This window comes from Apodemus sylvaticus, chromosome 8, assembly GCF_947179515.1.
Source record: "Apodemus sylvaticus chromosome 8, mApoSyl1.1, whole genome shotgun sequence".
In the NCBI taxonomy this organism is placed as follows: Eukaryota; Metazoa; Chordata; class Mammalia; order Rodentia; family Muridae; genus Apodemus; species Apodemus sylvaticus.
Genome location: NC_067479.1, coordinates 61,560,832 through 61,576,954, shown reverse-complemented (window position 1 = coordinate 61,576,954; position 16,123 = coordinate 61,560,832). Strand labels below are relative to the sequence as shown.

Genomic DNA, 16,123 nt, shown 5'->3' with positions numbered 1-16,123 from the left:
ATATGAGTACCACCATTGCCTCCTGAAGGATATCTTGCAGAACTAGCCATTTTGTAGCTGATAGATGTCTTAGCTAAGTACTAGTCCCTGGGAGGATGCTTTTAGGTCATATCTCTCAGGTCCTCTAGACATCTTTATTTGGATCACTGCTGGAGGGTGTTTTGTACTCTGGGAAAGATTTTTTTCCATCATTTAATCCTCTCTTAATGGTCTCACAGGCCTTTTCAGAGGCATGCATGCCTCCTAGTTGATTCCAGATACTATCAAACTGGTGATCAAGATTAGCCACCACAAGTATGTTTCATGGAAATATTGCTTCTGGGCCAGGACAATGTCCAAAACAGGGCAGTAGGCAAAAAGAACTTCCACTACCTATAAGCCCCCCACCAGCACCACAGTGCACATTCCAAGTGGGAATGTTTGTAGTTAAAAGTGCAAACCGCCAAAACCTATTTCCTGTCATTTGTTGGATTCATTCACCCTTGGAAATTGAGAACTGATACTTTTTTTTCCAGCTGAGTTAGAGTGAAGAGCATTGTGGAGCAGGAATGACGTCGGGACACTGAGACTGTGGCCAGCTGCTGTGGCCAGCTGGGGTCTTACACAATCATAGCAGATGAACTCTCTCGGCTTTGTTAGGGATGAGGTGGGCATCTTCCCTCAGGAAGGGTCTGAATTCCCTGTCACATCTTCCCAGTCCACTGGACCACAATGGGATCAGGAACTCATCAATTATAGGCATCTGAGATCATAGCACATCTTCTAAAGTGCTTCTTGTTTTTTAAAGCAAGCCTTATGTTCCCAGAACCAGCAAATTCCACTTCTTACTGGAAGCTGTATGGACACTTTTAGGTTGAGCTGGGACTGTACCTTCCAAGTGGGTGGCTCTAAAAGCCTTCCTATGTCTTCCCTTCCTTTCTGCAAAGGGATGTAGCTGTGTCTTTTCTCCCAGATGCCTGGTTGCTGGCCCAGTGCTTTTAATGCCTGGGAGCACCCTAGGTGATGGACAGACACATCAGTTGTTCTCACAGGTTCTTCAGCAGAAAGACAGATGCATGATTAGAAACACATGATTTCCAGTTCAATCCCCATCCTTGGAGACAGAGAGAAGCAAAGATTGAGTTAATAATTTACCATAGCTATATAATGAAACTTCCATAGGTATCCCTAAAAGATGGGGTTCAGGAAGCTTCTAGATTGTTAAACATGTTCGCATGTCAAGAGAGTGGTGAACCCTAACTCCACAGGGACGGATGTTTCTGCTTTGGGTATCTTTCTGGACCTTCTCTGGACCTTTTCATATGGATAAAATGCCCTTTATCCATATGAAATATGGATAATAATTAGTCAATATATTGTCAATAATAAGTCAACTATTTCCTTAGTTCTATGAACAGATTTAGAAAATGATTGAACCCATGCAGGAGGGGGTACAGATTTGTAGAGAAGGTGGACAGAAGTTAGGGGTTGTACAGAGCCATATTGGGGTGTCATGCCACATAGTAGGAACTTGACATTGGCCAAGGACAATTCCTGGCTCTGGGCAGGAATCTGACATTAGGGTATAATAGGGAAGTAGTTTACAGCAGGAATTTTTATCCTAGGGTGGAGAAGCTCAGAGTGAAGGTTAAGTTCATTGTTCCTCCAGGTCTATGAATTCTTGAATTAAGCAGGTGACCCACCCAGCTGTCTGAGCAGTGGAGGCAAGGACGGCCAGAAGACTTCAGCCTGGAGTCTGGGGGGAGGGACTTGCCCAAACTGTTAAAAGGCCTGACCTCGATTAAAGTTAGGGTCTCAATCGGTAAACTATTGTCCTGGCCTCGTGCTTTTCGCCCCTTCCCCATCTATCCCTCAGCTTCTGGTCCAGCAACCCAGTTCTTAATAGCTGCAGGGAGCTACAGACTACAACAAGGGGTGACCTGGGGTCCTAGTACTTGTGATGATGTAGCTTAAAAATAAAATTAAGTCAAAACTCTACAGAACCCATGGCCCAGGGACAAAGGCAGGCCAGGGACATTTTGCTAACAATAGATAAGTTTCCCCGCTTTCCCCCATTGCTGATATGCCGGTCTGCACGTATTACCCGCTGATGTAATTGTGTATGAATTAACCAATCATGTAAAAGCACGAATCCCCCTCGCCTTTCCTATAAAAAACCCTAGCTTCTGAGCTTCTGGGTCGGCTCCTCTGTCTTTTGCATAAGACACGTGTCGACCCAGGGCCCCGCCATTAAACCGCTTCATGTTTTTGCATCAAGCCGGTCTCTCGTGTTTCCTTGGGTGTGCGTCGACCTGAGACTTGAGTGGGGTCTCCTGTTCGGGGGTCCTACATTGTGGGGGCTCGTCCGGGATTTCTGCAACACCCAGGAACCCTGAAGACCCCTTGGAGGTTCGTTCGTGTGAGTTTGAATGTTTAAGTGCGGCGCCGCTGTGTCTGTGTTTTTGGTTTCGATTTGTGCATGAACAGAGCAGAAGTGGAACCCTGCTCTTGCAGCTGCCGCTGTGGGCCGTGAGGACCCACACGGCCCACAGCAACTGCAGGCTGCAGCCCTGGAGGATGCTCTAAGGGTGGGAGACGGTCAGGAGAGCCTGACCGTGTTTTTCCAGAACGAAGAAGATGGAGTACTCCTTCTCCCCGAGAGAGAGAGAGTGCGGGACCCTGCACCCTCGGGGGTTGTATTTGGTTGGTTGTTCAAGACCAGACGTGGGAGAGTGTGTATGGACGTCTTTGTAACTGTTGCCTGTGTTTTGTTTTTGTGCCTTTTGTTGTTTGAAATGGGGCAGACTGTGACGACTCCTTTATCTTTGACTATGGACCACTGGACGGATGTTAGGGCCAGAGGAAGGAATTTGTCAGTAGAAATTAAGAGAAAGCCTTGGCAGACTTTTTGCACCTCGGAGTGGCCCACCCTCCGAGTTGGCTGGCCCCTGATAGGGACTTTTGATTTGCTCACTATCGGGGCCGTGAAAGCTGTTGTCTTTCAGGAAGGACCCGGAGCACATCCAGACCAGCAGCCGTATATTACGGTGTGGGAAGACTTGGTACGGTCCCCACCCGAATGGGTCTGAACGTTTCTCACTTCTAATCATCCCCTGATGCCCCGGCCATTCTGCCCTTCCACCCCCCATCTCCCATTAATTATGACTGTTCGGGAGGGCAGCGGACGAGGAACCGAAACCACAGCTGAAAGGTGGAAAACGCGACATTTCACCGGCGTCTGTCCCGAAGATTTACCCCGAGATAGAAGAAGTCCCCGAATGGCCCACTCCTCCACCCTATCCCCGTGCCCCGCAGCCCGCACCCCAACCCTTGGCCCCGACACCTCCCCCTCCTGCTCCGGCTCCAGAGGTCGGGGAGAGGGAGGGCCCCTCCGCAGGAACAAGGAGCCGGCGAGGTGCCATCCCTGAAGGACCAGCTGACTCCACGGTGGCCCTTCCCCTTAGGGCTGTTGGGCCACCCCCTGGTCCAGATAAACAGAATGCCTTACAGCTTTTACAATATTGGCCTTTCTGCTCCTCTGACCTTTACAATTGGAAAACTAACCACCCCCCTTTTTCAGATAATCCAGCAGGACTCACAGGGCTAATAGAGTCTCTGATGTATTCACACCAGCCCACTTGGGATTATTGTCAGCAGTTTTTGCAGACCCTGTTCAGTACTGAAGAGAGAGAGGGAATTGTTCTTGAGGCCCGAAAGAATGTTTGAGACAATGCTGGGCACCTTGTCCAGACCCCCAGAAGGGATAGATGAAGGATTCCCCCTGTTGTGTCCTCAATGGGATTATAACACGGCACAAGGTAGGGAACGGATGTCCAATTACTGTCGGGCTCTAGTGGCGGGTCTCAGAGGTGCTGCACGAAGGCCCACAAATTTGGCTAAGGTAAGAGAGGTCATGCAGGGACCGACTGAACCCCCTTCAGTTTTCCTGGAAAGGCTCACGGAGGCATACAGAAGATACACCCTCTTCGATCTTACATCTGAGGGGCAACGAGCCTGTGTAATCATGGCTTTTATTGGGCAGTCGGCCCCTGACATTAGGAGGAAATTGCAACGGATCGAGGAACTGCAGGATTATACAATAAGGGATGTAGTTAGAGAGGCTGAGAAAGTGTATCACAAAAGGGAGACAGAGGAAGAGAAGCAAGAACGAGAAAAAAGAGAAAGAAAGGATGAGGATAGGAGAGAAAAGAGGCAAGAAAAGACTTTGACTAGGATATTGGCCACAGTAGTAGGCAGGGATAGGAGAGATAGGAACAGACAGCTAGGGAACCTGGGAGGTGGAAGATGGCAGGAGCCAAGGAACCCCAGAAGAGACCACCCCCCTCTGGGGAAAGATCAGTGTGCTCACTGCGGAGAAAAAGGACACTTGGCCCGTGAGTACCCCAAGAAGAAGCAGGGGACAAAGATATTGTCCCTCGGGATTGATGAAGACTGGGGGGACAGGGATCAGTCCCCCTCCCCGAGCCTAGGGTAACCCTACATGTGGAGGGAACTCCCATAAATTTTTTGATTGACACAGGTGCAGAATATTCGGTGCTGAAAACTCCTCTGGGTAAGGTTAAAAATGAAAAAACACTGGTAGTCGGGGCTGCGGGACAAAAATCTTACCCATGGACTACCTCTCGGACAGTAGCCTTGGGGAAGAGTATAGTAACTCACTCGTTTCTAGTCATTCCTGAGTGTCCTATACCCCTACTGGGAAGAGATTTGCTGACCAAATTAAAGGCACAAATAACCTTCACCCCCTCTAGACCGGAATTGCCCTGGGGAACTGCCCCTCCCCAGGCATTGGAACTATCTTTGCAGTTAGGAGAAGAGTACTGGATTTATGAGAAGGAGATAAAGGCTGCCACCCCTGAAAGGCTGAAGGACTGGCTCGATCGGTTTCCCCTGGCTTGGGCTGAAACGGGAGGGATGGGAATGGCAAAGCAGGCCCCTCCAGTAGTGGTGGAGCTCAAGTCCGGTGCCACCCCCATTAGGATCCGTCAGTACCCTATGGGGAAGGAAGCTCGGGAGAGGATATGTCCTCACATCGACTGGCTAATCCATGAAGGGATCCTGGTCCCCTGTAAATCTGCCTGGAATACCCCCCCCTCCTTCCAGTGAAGAAGCCAGGGACGGGTGATTATCGTCCTGTACAGGACCTTAGAGAAGTTAACAAAAGAATACAGGACATACACCCCACCGTTCCCAACCCTTACAACCTGCTCAGCACACTGCCGCCTGAACGAGCCTGGTATACAGTGTTAGACCTTAAAGATGCCTTCTTTTGTCTAAGATTGCACCCTAACAGTCAACCCCTGTTCGCCTTCGAATGGCGGGATCCTAAGAGCAGTCGGATGGGGCAGCTCACCTGGACCAGGTTGCCTCAAGGGTTCAAAAATTCTCCAACCCTGTTTGATGAATCTTTACATCAGGATTTGGCTCCTTTTCAAGCCCACAATCCACAAGCAACCCTTCTACAATATGTAGATGACCTTCTCTTTGCAACCGAGACACATGAAGAATGCGAACGTGGGACACAAAATCTCCTGGCTGAGCTAGGTGAGTTGGGGTATCGGGTTTCAGCTAAAAAGGCACAGCTGTGTCAGACGGAAGTGACCTATTTGGGATACACTCTGAAGAATGGACAGCGATGGCTCACAGAAGCCAGAAAGCGGACAGTGATGCAGATCCCGACCCCAACCACCCCTCTCGCCAGGTAAGAGATTTCCTGGGAACGGCGGGGTTCTGCAGACTCTGGATCCCAGGGTTTGCTACCCTGGCAGCCCCCTTATACCCGTTGGCTAGAGAAAAAGGGGAATTTGTGTGGACCGAGGAACACCAATTGGCCTTTGAAACCCTAAAAAAGGCGCTGCTACAGGCCCCCACTCTAGCACTACCTGATCTGAACAAGCCTTTTACCTTGTACAACGATGAGAGAAATCGAGTAGCAAGGGGGGTTCTTACTCAGACATTGGGACTTGGAAGCGCCCTGTAGCTTACCTGTCAAAGAAGTTGGACCTGGTGGCCAGTGGATGGCCCTCATGTTTATGGGCAATCGCAGCCACTGCAGTGCTAGTAAAAGATGCTGATAAGCTAACTATGGGCCAAAATGTGACCATAGTGGCCCCTCACTCCCTCGAGAGCGTCATCTGGCAGCCTCCAGACTGTTGGATGACTAATGCCAGGATGACCCACTACCAGAATTTCTTGCTGACCGAGCGGGTGACCTTTGCTCCACCTGCTATTCTCAACCCTGCCACCTTGCTACCTGAGACCAATGAAGCCCCCATACACCACTGCGGGGATATGTTAGCTGAGGAGGCCGGAACTCGGTCAGACTTAACTGATCGTCCTTGGCCTGGGGCCATGACTTGGTTCACAGACAGCAGCAGCTTCGTGGTAGAAGGTAAGCATAGGGCTGGGGCAGCGGTAGTGGATGGAAAATCTATCATATGGGCCAGCAGTTTACCTGAAGGGACATCAGCTCAGAAGGCAGAGCTCACTGCACTGATCCAGGCCTTGAGGCGTGCAGAGGGAAAGGCTGTCAATATCTACACTGACAGCCGATACGCCTTTGCAACTGCCCACGTCCATGGAGCAATATACAGGCAGCGCGGACTATTAGCTTCTGCTGGAAAGGAGATTAAAAATAAAGAAGAAATTCTCAGCCTGTTAGAAGCTGCTCACTTGCCCCGCAAGGTGGCAATCATTCACTGTCCAGGACACCAGAAGAGAAATGGGCCAATAGAAAATGGAAATCAAATGGCAGACCGGGTAGCAAAAGATGCGGCACAAGGGCCACAAATTTTAACCCTTAAAGCCCCACCACAGTCAGCAGAGGAGATTTTAGAAAAAAGAGAAGAGGGGCTAGAATACTTGACTAACATACATCGCCTCACCCACCTGGGAGAAAAAAAGATGATAAAGCTGGCCGATAAGTCCCCTTATCATATCCCACAGCTACACAAGATAGTGGAAGAATTGATAAAAAATTGCCAAGCTTGCGCACTCACTAACGCAGTGCCGAACAGAACCAGTAGCGGAAAACGTTTAAGAGGGGACAGACCGGGAACCTATTGGGAAATTGATTTTACTGAGGTAAAGCCAGCAAAGTATGGAAATAAATACCTTCTAGTTTTTATAGACACTTTTTCAGGGTGGGCAGAGGTTTTTCCCACCAAAAGAGACACGGCTAACATGGTAGCCAAGAAGATACTTGAAGAAAATTTTCCTCGGTTTGGGATACCTAAGGTAATTGGGTCAGACAACGGACCTGCCTTTGTCGCCCAGGTAAGTCAGGGATTAGCCAGACAACTGGGGATAGATTGGAAATTACATTGTGCCTATAGACCCCAGAGTTCAGGACAGGTAGAAAGAATGAATAGAACACTAAAAGAGACCTTAACTAAATTGATCTTAGAGACCAGCAGGAATGATTGGACAGCCCTTCTCCCCTATGCCCTGTTCCAGGTTCGAAATACCCCCGGAGCTTCAGGTTTAACACCTTTTGAATTAATGTTTGTGGCGCCCCCGCCCATTCACATAACCACAGAGGATAGAGTACATCCTGACGTACCCCCCTCCCTCATCCCCTCGTCTTGCCTTCTAGCCCATTTAAAGGCCCTCGAGATCGTCCAAAAAGAGATCTGGAAACAGTTGAAAGAGACCTACACTTGGACGACCTGCAGGTGCCACACCGCTTTGAAGTGGGAGATACAGTCTTGGTGAGAAGACATCGGGTGGGGAGCCTCGAACCTCGGAGGAAAGGACCCTACCTAGTACTGCTGACCACACCGACTGCCATAAAGGTAGAAGGAATCCCCACCTGGGTCCACGCCTCACATGTTAAGAAGGCTCCCCGCGGACCTGATCGAGATGAGTGGGCTCTGGAAAAGACTAATAATCCTCTTAAGCTACGTCTACGCCACTTGCACCCCACTGAAGATTGATAATTCCCATGCTTCCCTATCTTTGGTTTGGCAGATATCAGACATTAGCACGGGGCGAATTATAGGTAGAGCTCAAACTGTTGCACCTCCAGGCACTTGGTGGCCGGATCTCGGATTCTGTTTTCACTCCATGAATCCCATCACCAAGAGTATTCCCCCTAACATTGTTCGGAGCAAGGGGTTTTATGCCTGCCCCGGGACCACTGATTCTGGGGGCTGTGGAGGGCCAGATGAATTCTTTTGCAGGCGTTGGAGATGTGTAAGTTCGAATGATGGAGATTGGAAATGGTCTACCCACTTGGCTGATCGTATAACCTTTTCCTTTGTGAATTCAGGACTGGGGCGACATGTCACTTTTCCCTTATATGCAGACAAACCCTGTTCTCCTAAGGACCTGGACTATATAAAAATCCGATTCACTGACACAGGGAAACGTACCCCCTTACCTATGTGGCTAAGTGGGTTGTCCTGGGGACTGGTTTACTATAACCACGGGAGTAAACCTGGATCCCTGATATCGATCAGACTCAAAATAGAGAGTCCAACTCCAGTACCTGTGGGGCCTAACAAGATTCTTCCAGAACAAGGCCCCCCGGCCAGACCCAAACCTCCAGCCCCTGTGACTGCCCCATCTATTCAAAAGACAGTAGGACCTCTTAGCACCATCGGCCTCCTCGGGCCCTCAACCGTGATCCCCACATATCCATCAACAGGGCAGAGACTGTTTAACCTAGTCAGAGGAGTCCCTGAACAGGACTGACCCAGATGCAACTGCTGATTGCTGGTTAGGCTTGTCGTCAGGACCCCCCTACTATGAAGGTATTGCGTTTAATGGGGATGTTAATGAAACTACTGATCATACTTCCTGCTCATGGGGGACAGGAAAGAAATTGACCCTGACTGAGGTAACAACATCAGGAGGGAGTACAGGACATTGCCTCGGGAATCCCCCTCCCTCCCACCGACATTTATGTGGCAGAACTCACTCTATGAGTAAGGCAAAAACTGGGTCCTGTCTTGTACCCTCCCCAGTCGGCTGGCGGGCCTGTAATACAGGACTCACCCCTTGTGTGTCAACTAGTGTTTTTAACCCCGCTCATGATTTTTGTGTTATGGTTCAACTTTTACCACGAATGTATTATCACCCTGCTTCCTTTTTAGATGAATATGTCAACGGAAGAATGAAGAGGGAGCCCATTTCTGTAACTCTAGCAATGATGATTGGGGCCGGTATTGCAGCAGGAGTAGAAACAGGTGTGACGGCTCTAGTAGAAGGAAGACAAGGAGCTCATTCCTTTCAGTCTCTTAAGCAAGCTGTAACTGAAGATCTAGAAATGCTTCAAAAGTCTGTGGATGCATTAGAGAAATCCTTGACCTCCTTATCTGAGGTAGTATTTCAGAATAGAAGAGGATTAGACTTGTTATTCTTAAAGGAAGGGGATTGTGTGCAGCCTTAAAAGAAGAGTGTTGTTTTTTCGCAGACCACACAGGAGTGGTTTGAGATTCCACGCAGAAATTAAAAGAAAGGCATGAAAAGAGAAAGCGAGAATGAGTAGAGCAACTGGGATGGTTCGAATCCTGGTATTCCAAATCCCCGTGGATGACCACCTTGCTCTCTGCCCTCGCAGGACCTATACTTATCATATGCCCTGTTTTTGTCTTTGGCCCATGTCTAATAAATAAGGGCATAGCTTTTGTTAAAAGTAGAGTAAATGCTATACAACTCATGATTTTGCAAAAACAATATCATCCTTTGCCCAAGGAAGTAGAAGAATATGCTTACCACTTTCTAGAAAGAAATACTGAGCTTTAAAAATTTTAAGATTAAAATTATAAACAAATAGAAGAGGGGAATGATGTAGCTTAAAAATAAAATTAAGTCAAAACTCTACAGAACCCATGGCCCAGGGACAAAGGCAGGCCAGGGACAGGCCCAGGCAAGCCTAGACAAGCCCAGGCAGGCTGGGCCCACCCAGGCAGGTTGGGCCCACACTCAAGGACGTTAGGACATTCCAGGAACTGACTGGTCATAAAGATAAGGAAGTTGCCTAAACAACCTCTGCTGAGTCAGGGACCATCTCGACTCCTTCCCCCAACACTTTTGCTAACAATAATAAGTTTCCTGCTTTCCCCCATTGCTGATGTGCCGGTCTGCACGTATTACCCGCTGATGTAATTGTGTATGAATTAACCAATCATGTAAAAGCACGAATCCCCCTCACCTTTCCTATAAAAACCCCTAGCTTCTGAGCTTCTGGGCCGGCTCCTCTGTCTTTTGCACAAGACACGTGTCGGCCCAGAGCTCCGCCATTAAACTGCCTCATGTTTTTGCATCAAGCCGGTCTCTCGTGTTTCCTTGGGTGTGCGTCGACCTGAGACTCGAGTGGGGTCTCCCGTTCCGGGGTCCTACAGTGACTGTCTGCTAACATGAAGGGCAGTGTTATAGGACTGCATTCTTAGCTGTGGGATCTTTATTAACTTTGATTAATGTCATCATTGAGTTAAACTGGACACTCACATGGTATCAGGACTTGGCTGGAGTCTCTTCTCCTAAGAGGTTAGCCCTGTCAAACTAGGCACCAACCTAGAGACTTCTTCCAGATTTCATTAACTTCCAAAGTGTGTGTGTGTGTGGGGGGGGGGGCGCTCATCTTCAATATCATCAGAGTAGGCTCTAGGGAATTCAAATGTGATTTTTCCCCCCTGGGGGTATGGGGGTGACTGTAGATACACAGGTCAGCTGCAGCAGATGGCAAATGTGGGTTCAGGGACTGTGGTAAAACATTAAAACTTCACCTCAGCGACTATTCCCAGACCAGCTGCCATGTCACCAAAGGACAGATAGAATCTCTACAAAACAGTTGGCCCATATTTTCCCTCCTTTGTTTCTGAGCACACACCCAGGAGAATGATCTAGAACTGATGCTGTAGGAGGCAGACACAAGTAAAGCGAATTCCATTGTGTTGGTGTAAGACCCAATAAAAGAGGGCGCCCCAGCGCCCCATGCCTTGGAAGGCGACACCCAAATCACTTGTGAGAAATGGTCTTGATGCAATAGCAAGAGGATTTTTTTTATCCCAGAACTCTGGGTTCCACAGCCGTATACCATGCAGGGGTAGAGAACTGTGGACCCCCAGTGCAGAATTGTGACAGCTTTAAGTTTACAACAAAGCCCGCGAATCACAAACCAATCATTCCTTAGCATCGAGAGCCCGTGTAGTGCGAGCCAATCGATTTGTACCACTCCATAGTTTTTAGGCCAATCAGTTTAAATTATCAGAGCCTGCACTCCGTGGACCAATTAGTTTCCTATTTTCTTGGAGGTCTATAGCTGCGTGGACGCCTGGATGGGGGTAATGGTGTAAGCAGTTTACAGAAGCAAGATAAGCAGATAATTAGCTCATTTCCAGTTACCTTATGGGGCCAGGATCACCTATTCAAGGCCTTTTTGCCTAGCTCTTCACAAAGGGCTGGCTCTGGAATGTGACCTTTTACCTAGTTTCTAACAAAGAGCACAAAGAGCAGGCTCTGGAATATGAAGTGTTTGGAGCTCCATAGAAGGCTGGAGTTAGAGCTTCTTTGGAGCCAGATAGCATTTTAAACTTCTGACTTCTTGGGGTCATTAGAGAGTTAGGCTGTATTTTCGATCCTTTCATTAGAATGTCCTAGACTAGGAGAATGAGGAGGCACAGCCATAATGGTGGACTGTGTGAGGAGAAAAGAGGGGTCTGGACTGATAGTGGAGGAAGGGGATGCTAATCCAGACAAGAAGGGCATTTGTTGCTGAGAGGAGAGAGTGTGTCTGTTCTGGAGAAATGAGAAAAACCATGAGCTCTCCAGGCAAGGCCACAGTCTTAGTCTTTGCTAGAGCCCAGGGACCCAGTGAGGCAAACTCTGGGAAAAGATGCTTGGGGTCAGATCACAAAGATCACAAAGAGAATTTTTGCCCCGAAGTTTACAAGGTCCCTGGAGGATTTGGACACAGGCAAGTCAGAATTAAGGCCTCAAAATGGGAGGAGGGGCCTGTAGCAGATGGTGGGCTGGGAGGTTAGCAGTGGGCTGGTGGTCCAGGCAGAGAAAGGGAGAGACTTAGAGATGCAGGAGGAAGAGGTCAGAACAGAGATGGGATAATAAAGGTGTCTAAGGTCTCTAGCTGTGAGGAAACACCATGACAAAAAAAAAAAACCAACTTGGGTAGGAAAGGGCTTATTTTGTTTAAAGTTCCAATTAACAGCTCACTGTCAAAAGCAGGGAGGGCAGGAAATCAAACAGGGTGGGAACCTAGAGGTAGGAGCTGATGCAGAGGCTGTGGAGGAGTGCTGCTGACTAGCTGGGTAATCTGGCTTGCTTAACCTGCTTTCTTACACAACCTCCTACCACAGCCCTGGGGATGGCTCTACATGCAATGGGTTAGGCCCTCCCCCATCCATCACTAACTAAGAAAATGTCTTACAAATGGGTCTTATGGAGGCCTTTTCTCAGTGACGGTTCTCTCCCCTCATATGACTTTAGCTTCTGTCATGGTGACATAAATCTATCTGGGATAAAAGGAAATCTCCAGTTCAGGCCCCAGGTACAGAAAAACAAAGGCCAGCACATGGCAGTGTAAGACCCCCCAAAACCAAGGGTGCCCCAGCACCCCATGCCTCAGAAGGAGACACCCAAATCACTCGAAAGAAACAGTCTCGATGCAATAACATGACGAATCTTTTATTCCAGAGCTCTGGGGTCTACAGCAATACACCGCACAAGGGTAGAGAACTGAGGACCCCATGCAACTAAAGTCAGGGGTATTTAAAGGGGAAAAAATCACAAGACAAGGGTTGGAGGACACAATTCACAAGGCAAGGTGTGGAGGACAAAACATGCATGGAATGGGGAAGTACAGAATGAGGAAGTAAGGAAGGTTAGAGGTTATCTGGAGCAAATGTCCTTGGGTCATTGTATAGTTAAACATTGGAGCTAGAATAGGGTGGGTTATCTTTCTCAAGCTGAAAGCAGAAAAACAAGTTACTCTGTGATGAGCTAGTTGCTTAGAGGTCTAAAAACATTAAGTTGGGGGGGGGGGGGTGTCTCTCATTCCCCACTCCTTCTGTTGTTAATAGTTCTAATCTTAGAACTATAGAACTAAATCTCTGACTATATATTCTGGATTGTCCTGCCCTAATCTCTGATGTTGTTGGCGTAGAATAAGAATCTGCACAGCACTTATACGTTTCCCTAATAAAAACTATTAACCGGTTAGTCACACAGGTTCCAATTGTAAGCAAAAGGAGTAAAATTACAAGGGGTCTCATCAAAGCAGAAAGCAGGGTGGTCAAGAGTACAAGATAAGGGCTTTTCCACCAAGTCTCAACTTGGAAACAACTTGCAAGTCTCTTTCCCCTGAGTAGGCCTTCCACACTCCCTGCCTCACCCACTCAAGGGTCTTGAGCCTAGAGAAAAAAGGCCGGAAGATCACAAAGGGTAGGAGAGCTATCTAATCATTAACACCAGTCTCTGTGTCAATTTGGTGAGGGTTTCTTTCATCAGGGTTTCAGCAACAGTTCCTGAAGCCTTCTTATACAAATCCAGTGGCTACCTGGAAGCAGTGTGGAGTTTCTGGCATGCCTGGAGCTTTTAAGGCAAATCTCATATTGTGGGACAAGTTCTGGGAGGGCCCAGTGGACACCAAAGGATTTGGGGTATCAAAGAGGATCTCTAGGGGGGTCAGGTTAAAATGGTAAGGGTTCTTCAGAAACAAGGGGAGAGGCACCACCCAGCCTTAGCCAGTCTCCAAGGTCAATTTAATTAAGGTCTCTCCTAGGGTTTTGTTTATTCTCTCTACCTGCTTTGAGCCCTGGGGACAGTACGTACAATAATGTTTCCAATTAGTCCCCAATATCTCTGTCAATTTCTGACTTACCTTAGAAACAAAAACAGAACCATTGTCTGATCAAATTACCTTGGGCACTCTGAAACTCGGGAAAAATTTCTTCTAACCTTGGCAGCAGTTTCCTCTTCAACCCATCTAGAGAAAATTATCTGTAAATGCTAGAAGGTATTTTATAACCATATTTTCCTGCCTTAGCTTTTATAAGATCTCTTAATATATTCTAGTCTATTCTATTCTAGGTCTTTTGCCCTGTTTACTCTTTACTACATAAGCATTTACTTACTGGCATGTCTTACACTGTTCTATTATTTCTCTAGCCTAAAATCTGAGTCATAAATATATACGTTTGGTCCCTTAACTGCCAGGACAAGGTTTTTAATCCCCTAAATGAGTCCTTCTGTGCATTTGGCCTAGTGAGTTTTTGGCTTACTTTCTGGAGACTATAGTTCTCCCTTCTTGTGTGCACCTTCTCTTGGTAATAGTTGGTAGGGTGGCCAGCAATCTCAGTCCTTTTTTAAGTGAGGCTGTTCCTTAAATTTGTCCCATTTCCCAATGGGTGTCTCTTACAGACCCATAATCAGTATAGGCTCCTGCATATCATTTCCTGGAGCCACTTGCTCTGCCTGGCTATTGCCCATTTTCCCTTTGGACATCCTGGGCAGTGAATACTCACAGTGGCTGGCTTCATTAGGACATCTAAGAAGTCCAATATTTCCTGTTGGTTTCCTCTGATGTGAGCAGTCCTCTAGGCATATATCCCTGTGGACCTGGGCTGTGGCAAAGGCATACCTGTTATCCATGTGGCTGTTTATTTTCTTGCTGGTTCCAAGTTCCAAGGTCTTGGTGAGGGCAATGAGCTCCATTTTCTGCATTGACATGCCAGGGGGTAAAGATTCTTCTACCCAGATGACATTTGTGCCGTCCACCATAGCAGCACCTGCTTCCATCATGGAGAAAACTGCTCTGGTCTGTAGCAACTTTCAGCAGGGGTCAGTCTCTCTTTTTGGGCCAGCAAGCTGCAGCCCGTTGGGCAGGAAGCATATCTGCCTCCCTCCCCATTTTGGCGAACATGTCTTACTCCAACAGAGAGTAGGAACAGTCTGCGGTGACCCTAAATGGATGGGCTACCTATCCCATCCCTAGATCCACTGTTCTTCGGGTAGTCCATGAATACAGTTTGGTGCCAGTGGCTTCTTGGACCCAAGATCTTTTCTTGGAAACAGCGCCATTGGCTTGGTCACTAAAGAGTGACCAATATTAACTGAAAATATATAGAAAGCTTAACACAGCTTTTAAGATATAAACATCATATATCATGAATTTTTGACGTTTTTGAAAAACAGCTATCTATGTGGACTGTTGTCTGTTAAATATCAATTGAGCATAATTATTACCATTTTGTTAATTATAAATAAAATACAAAATAAAGTAATGTGGACTGTTGTCTGTTAAACTATCTTCAGCTATTTCTGAGTAAAACCTAAAAAACACCCTAACAATAAACTCAGAGCCTTACATTTCTATTTAGCCCTAAATTCATAGGCTTAAACATCTCAGGTCGGTAATAATAACAAAGAATTGGGTGTAAATCCTGTACTTTCAAATTTAGTATTTATACCAATGAAAACCTTGATTTTATATCAAAATAAAACTTGTATCAAATAAGAACTTATGCCTTGAACTTAATAACAATTACAAAGATTTTTATCAAATGAAATTAATTGTATTTTCTCCCCGTTTTAAATCTGACCATTTCTATATTCTCTAGAAAGACCGTTTCTTCAATCTGAACGTGGATGTTGAGATATGAAGGGGAGTAGTATTTTCTGTAATGTAAATCTCAAAACAAGATTTTAGTATTACACAGACAGATATTTCATTTAATATTTTAGCATCTAGTCTTCTGGAGGTCTCCCTTATTTTGACCTCTCTCCCAGAGGAACAATATAACCACAAAGTTTAACATCATATCGATCATAATAATTTAAACAATTTAAAATAAAAGAAATAAACCATCTGTACCAACTTAATGTACCAGAATACTCACACCTGCCACATTGAGCGTCTGGTCAAGGCTTATTTTCCCCACCAGGGGTGTCAGAGTCCAAGTTTTTTGTCTTTCCTTTTGTTCTAAGTTGGCATGCTTGAGTCACGTGACCTGATTTTGGTGCGCTTGAGTCATGTGACCTGATTTTGCTGCCACAGACAGAGTTGCTGTAAATCAGTCTAAAGTCCAAATAATATCATCCATCTAAGTCCAAGAACACAAAACCTGATACAAAACAACACCACATAGACAGCCTGACCCTGCCA

The 16,123-nt window shown here is 46.9% G+C and overlaps 1 protein-coding gene across 1 annotated transcript; it reads left to right on the top strand.

Annotated features, from left to right (window-relative positions):
• The first annotated feature begins 2,774 nt into the window (after positions 1-2,774).
• On the top strand, positions 2,775-7,934 carry LOC127690692 (uncharacterized). Its single transcript, XM_052190260.1, is given in 9 exon segments — positions 2,775-3,146; positions 3,184-3,702; positions 3,704-4,277; positions 4,314-4,430; positions 4,433-5,088; positions 5,091-5,690; positions 5,693-5,960; positions 5,963-7,657; positions 7,660-7,934. Coding segments are annotated over 9 exon segments (5,076 nt in total).
• Positions 7,935-16,123: the final 8,189 nt, after the last annotated feature.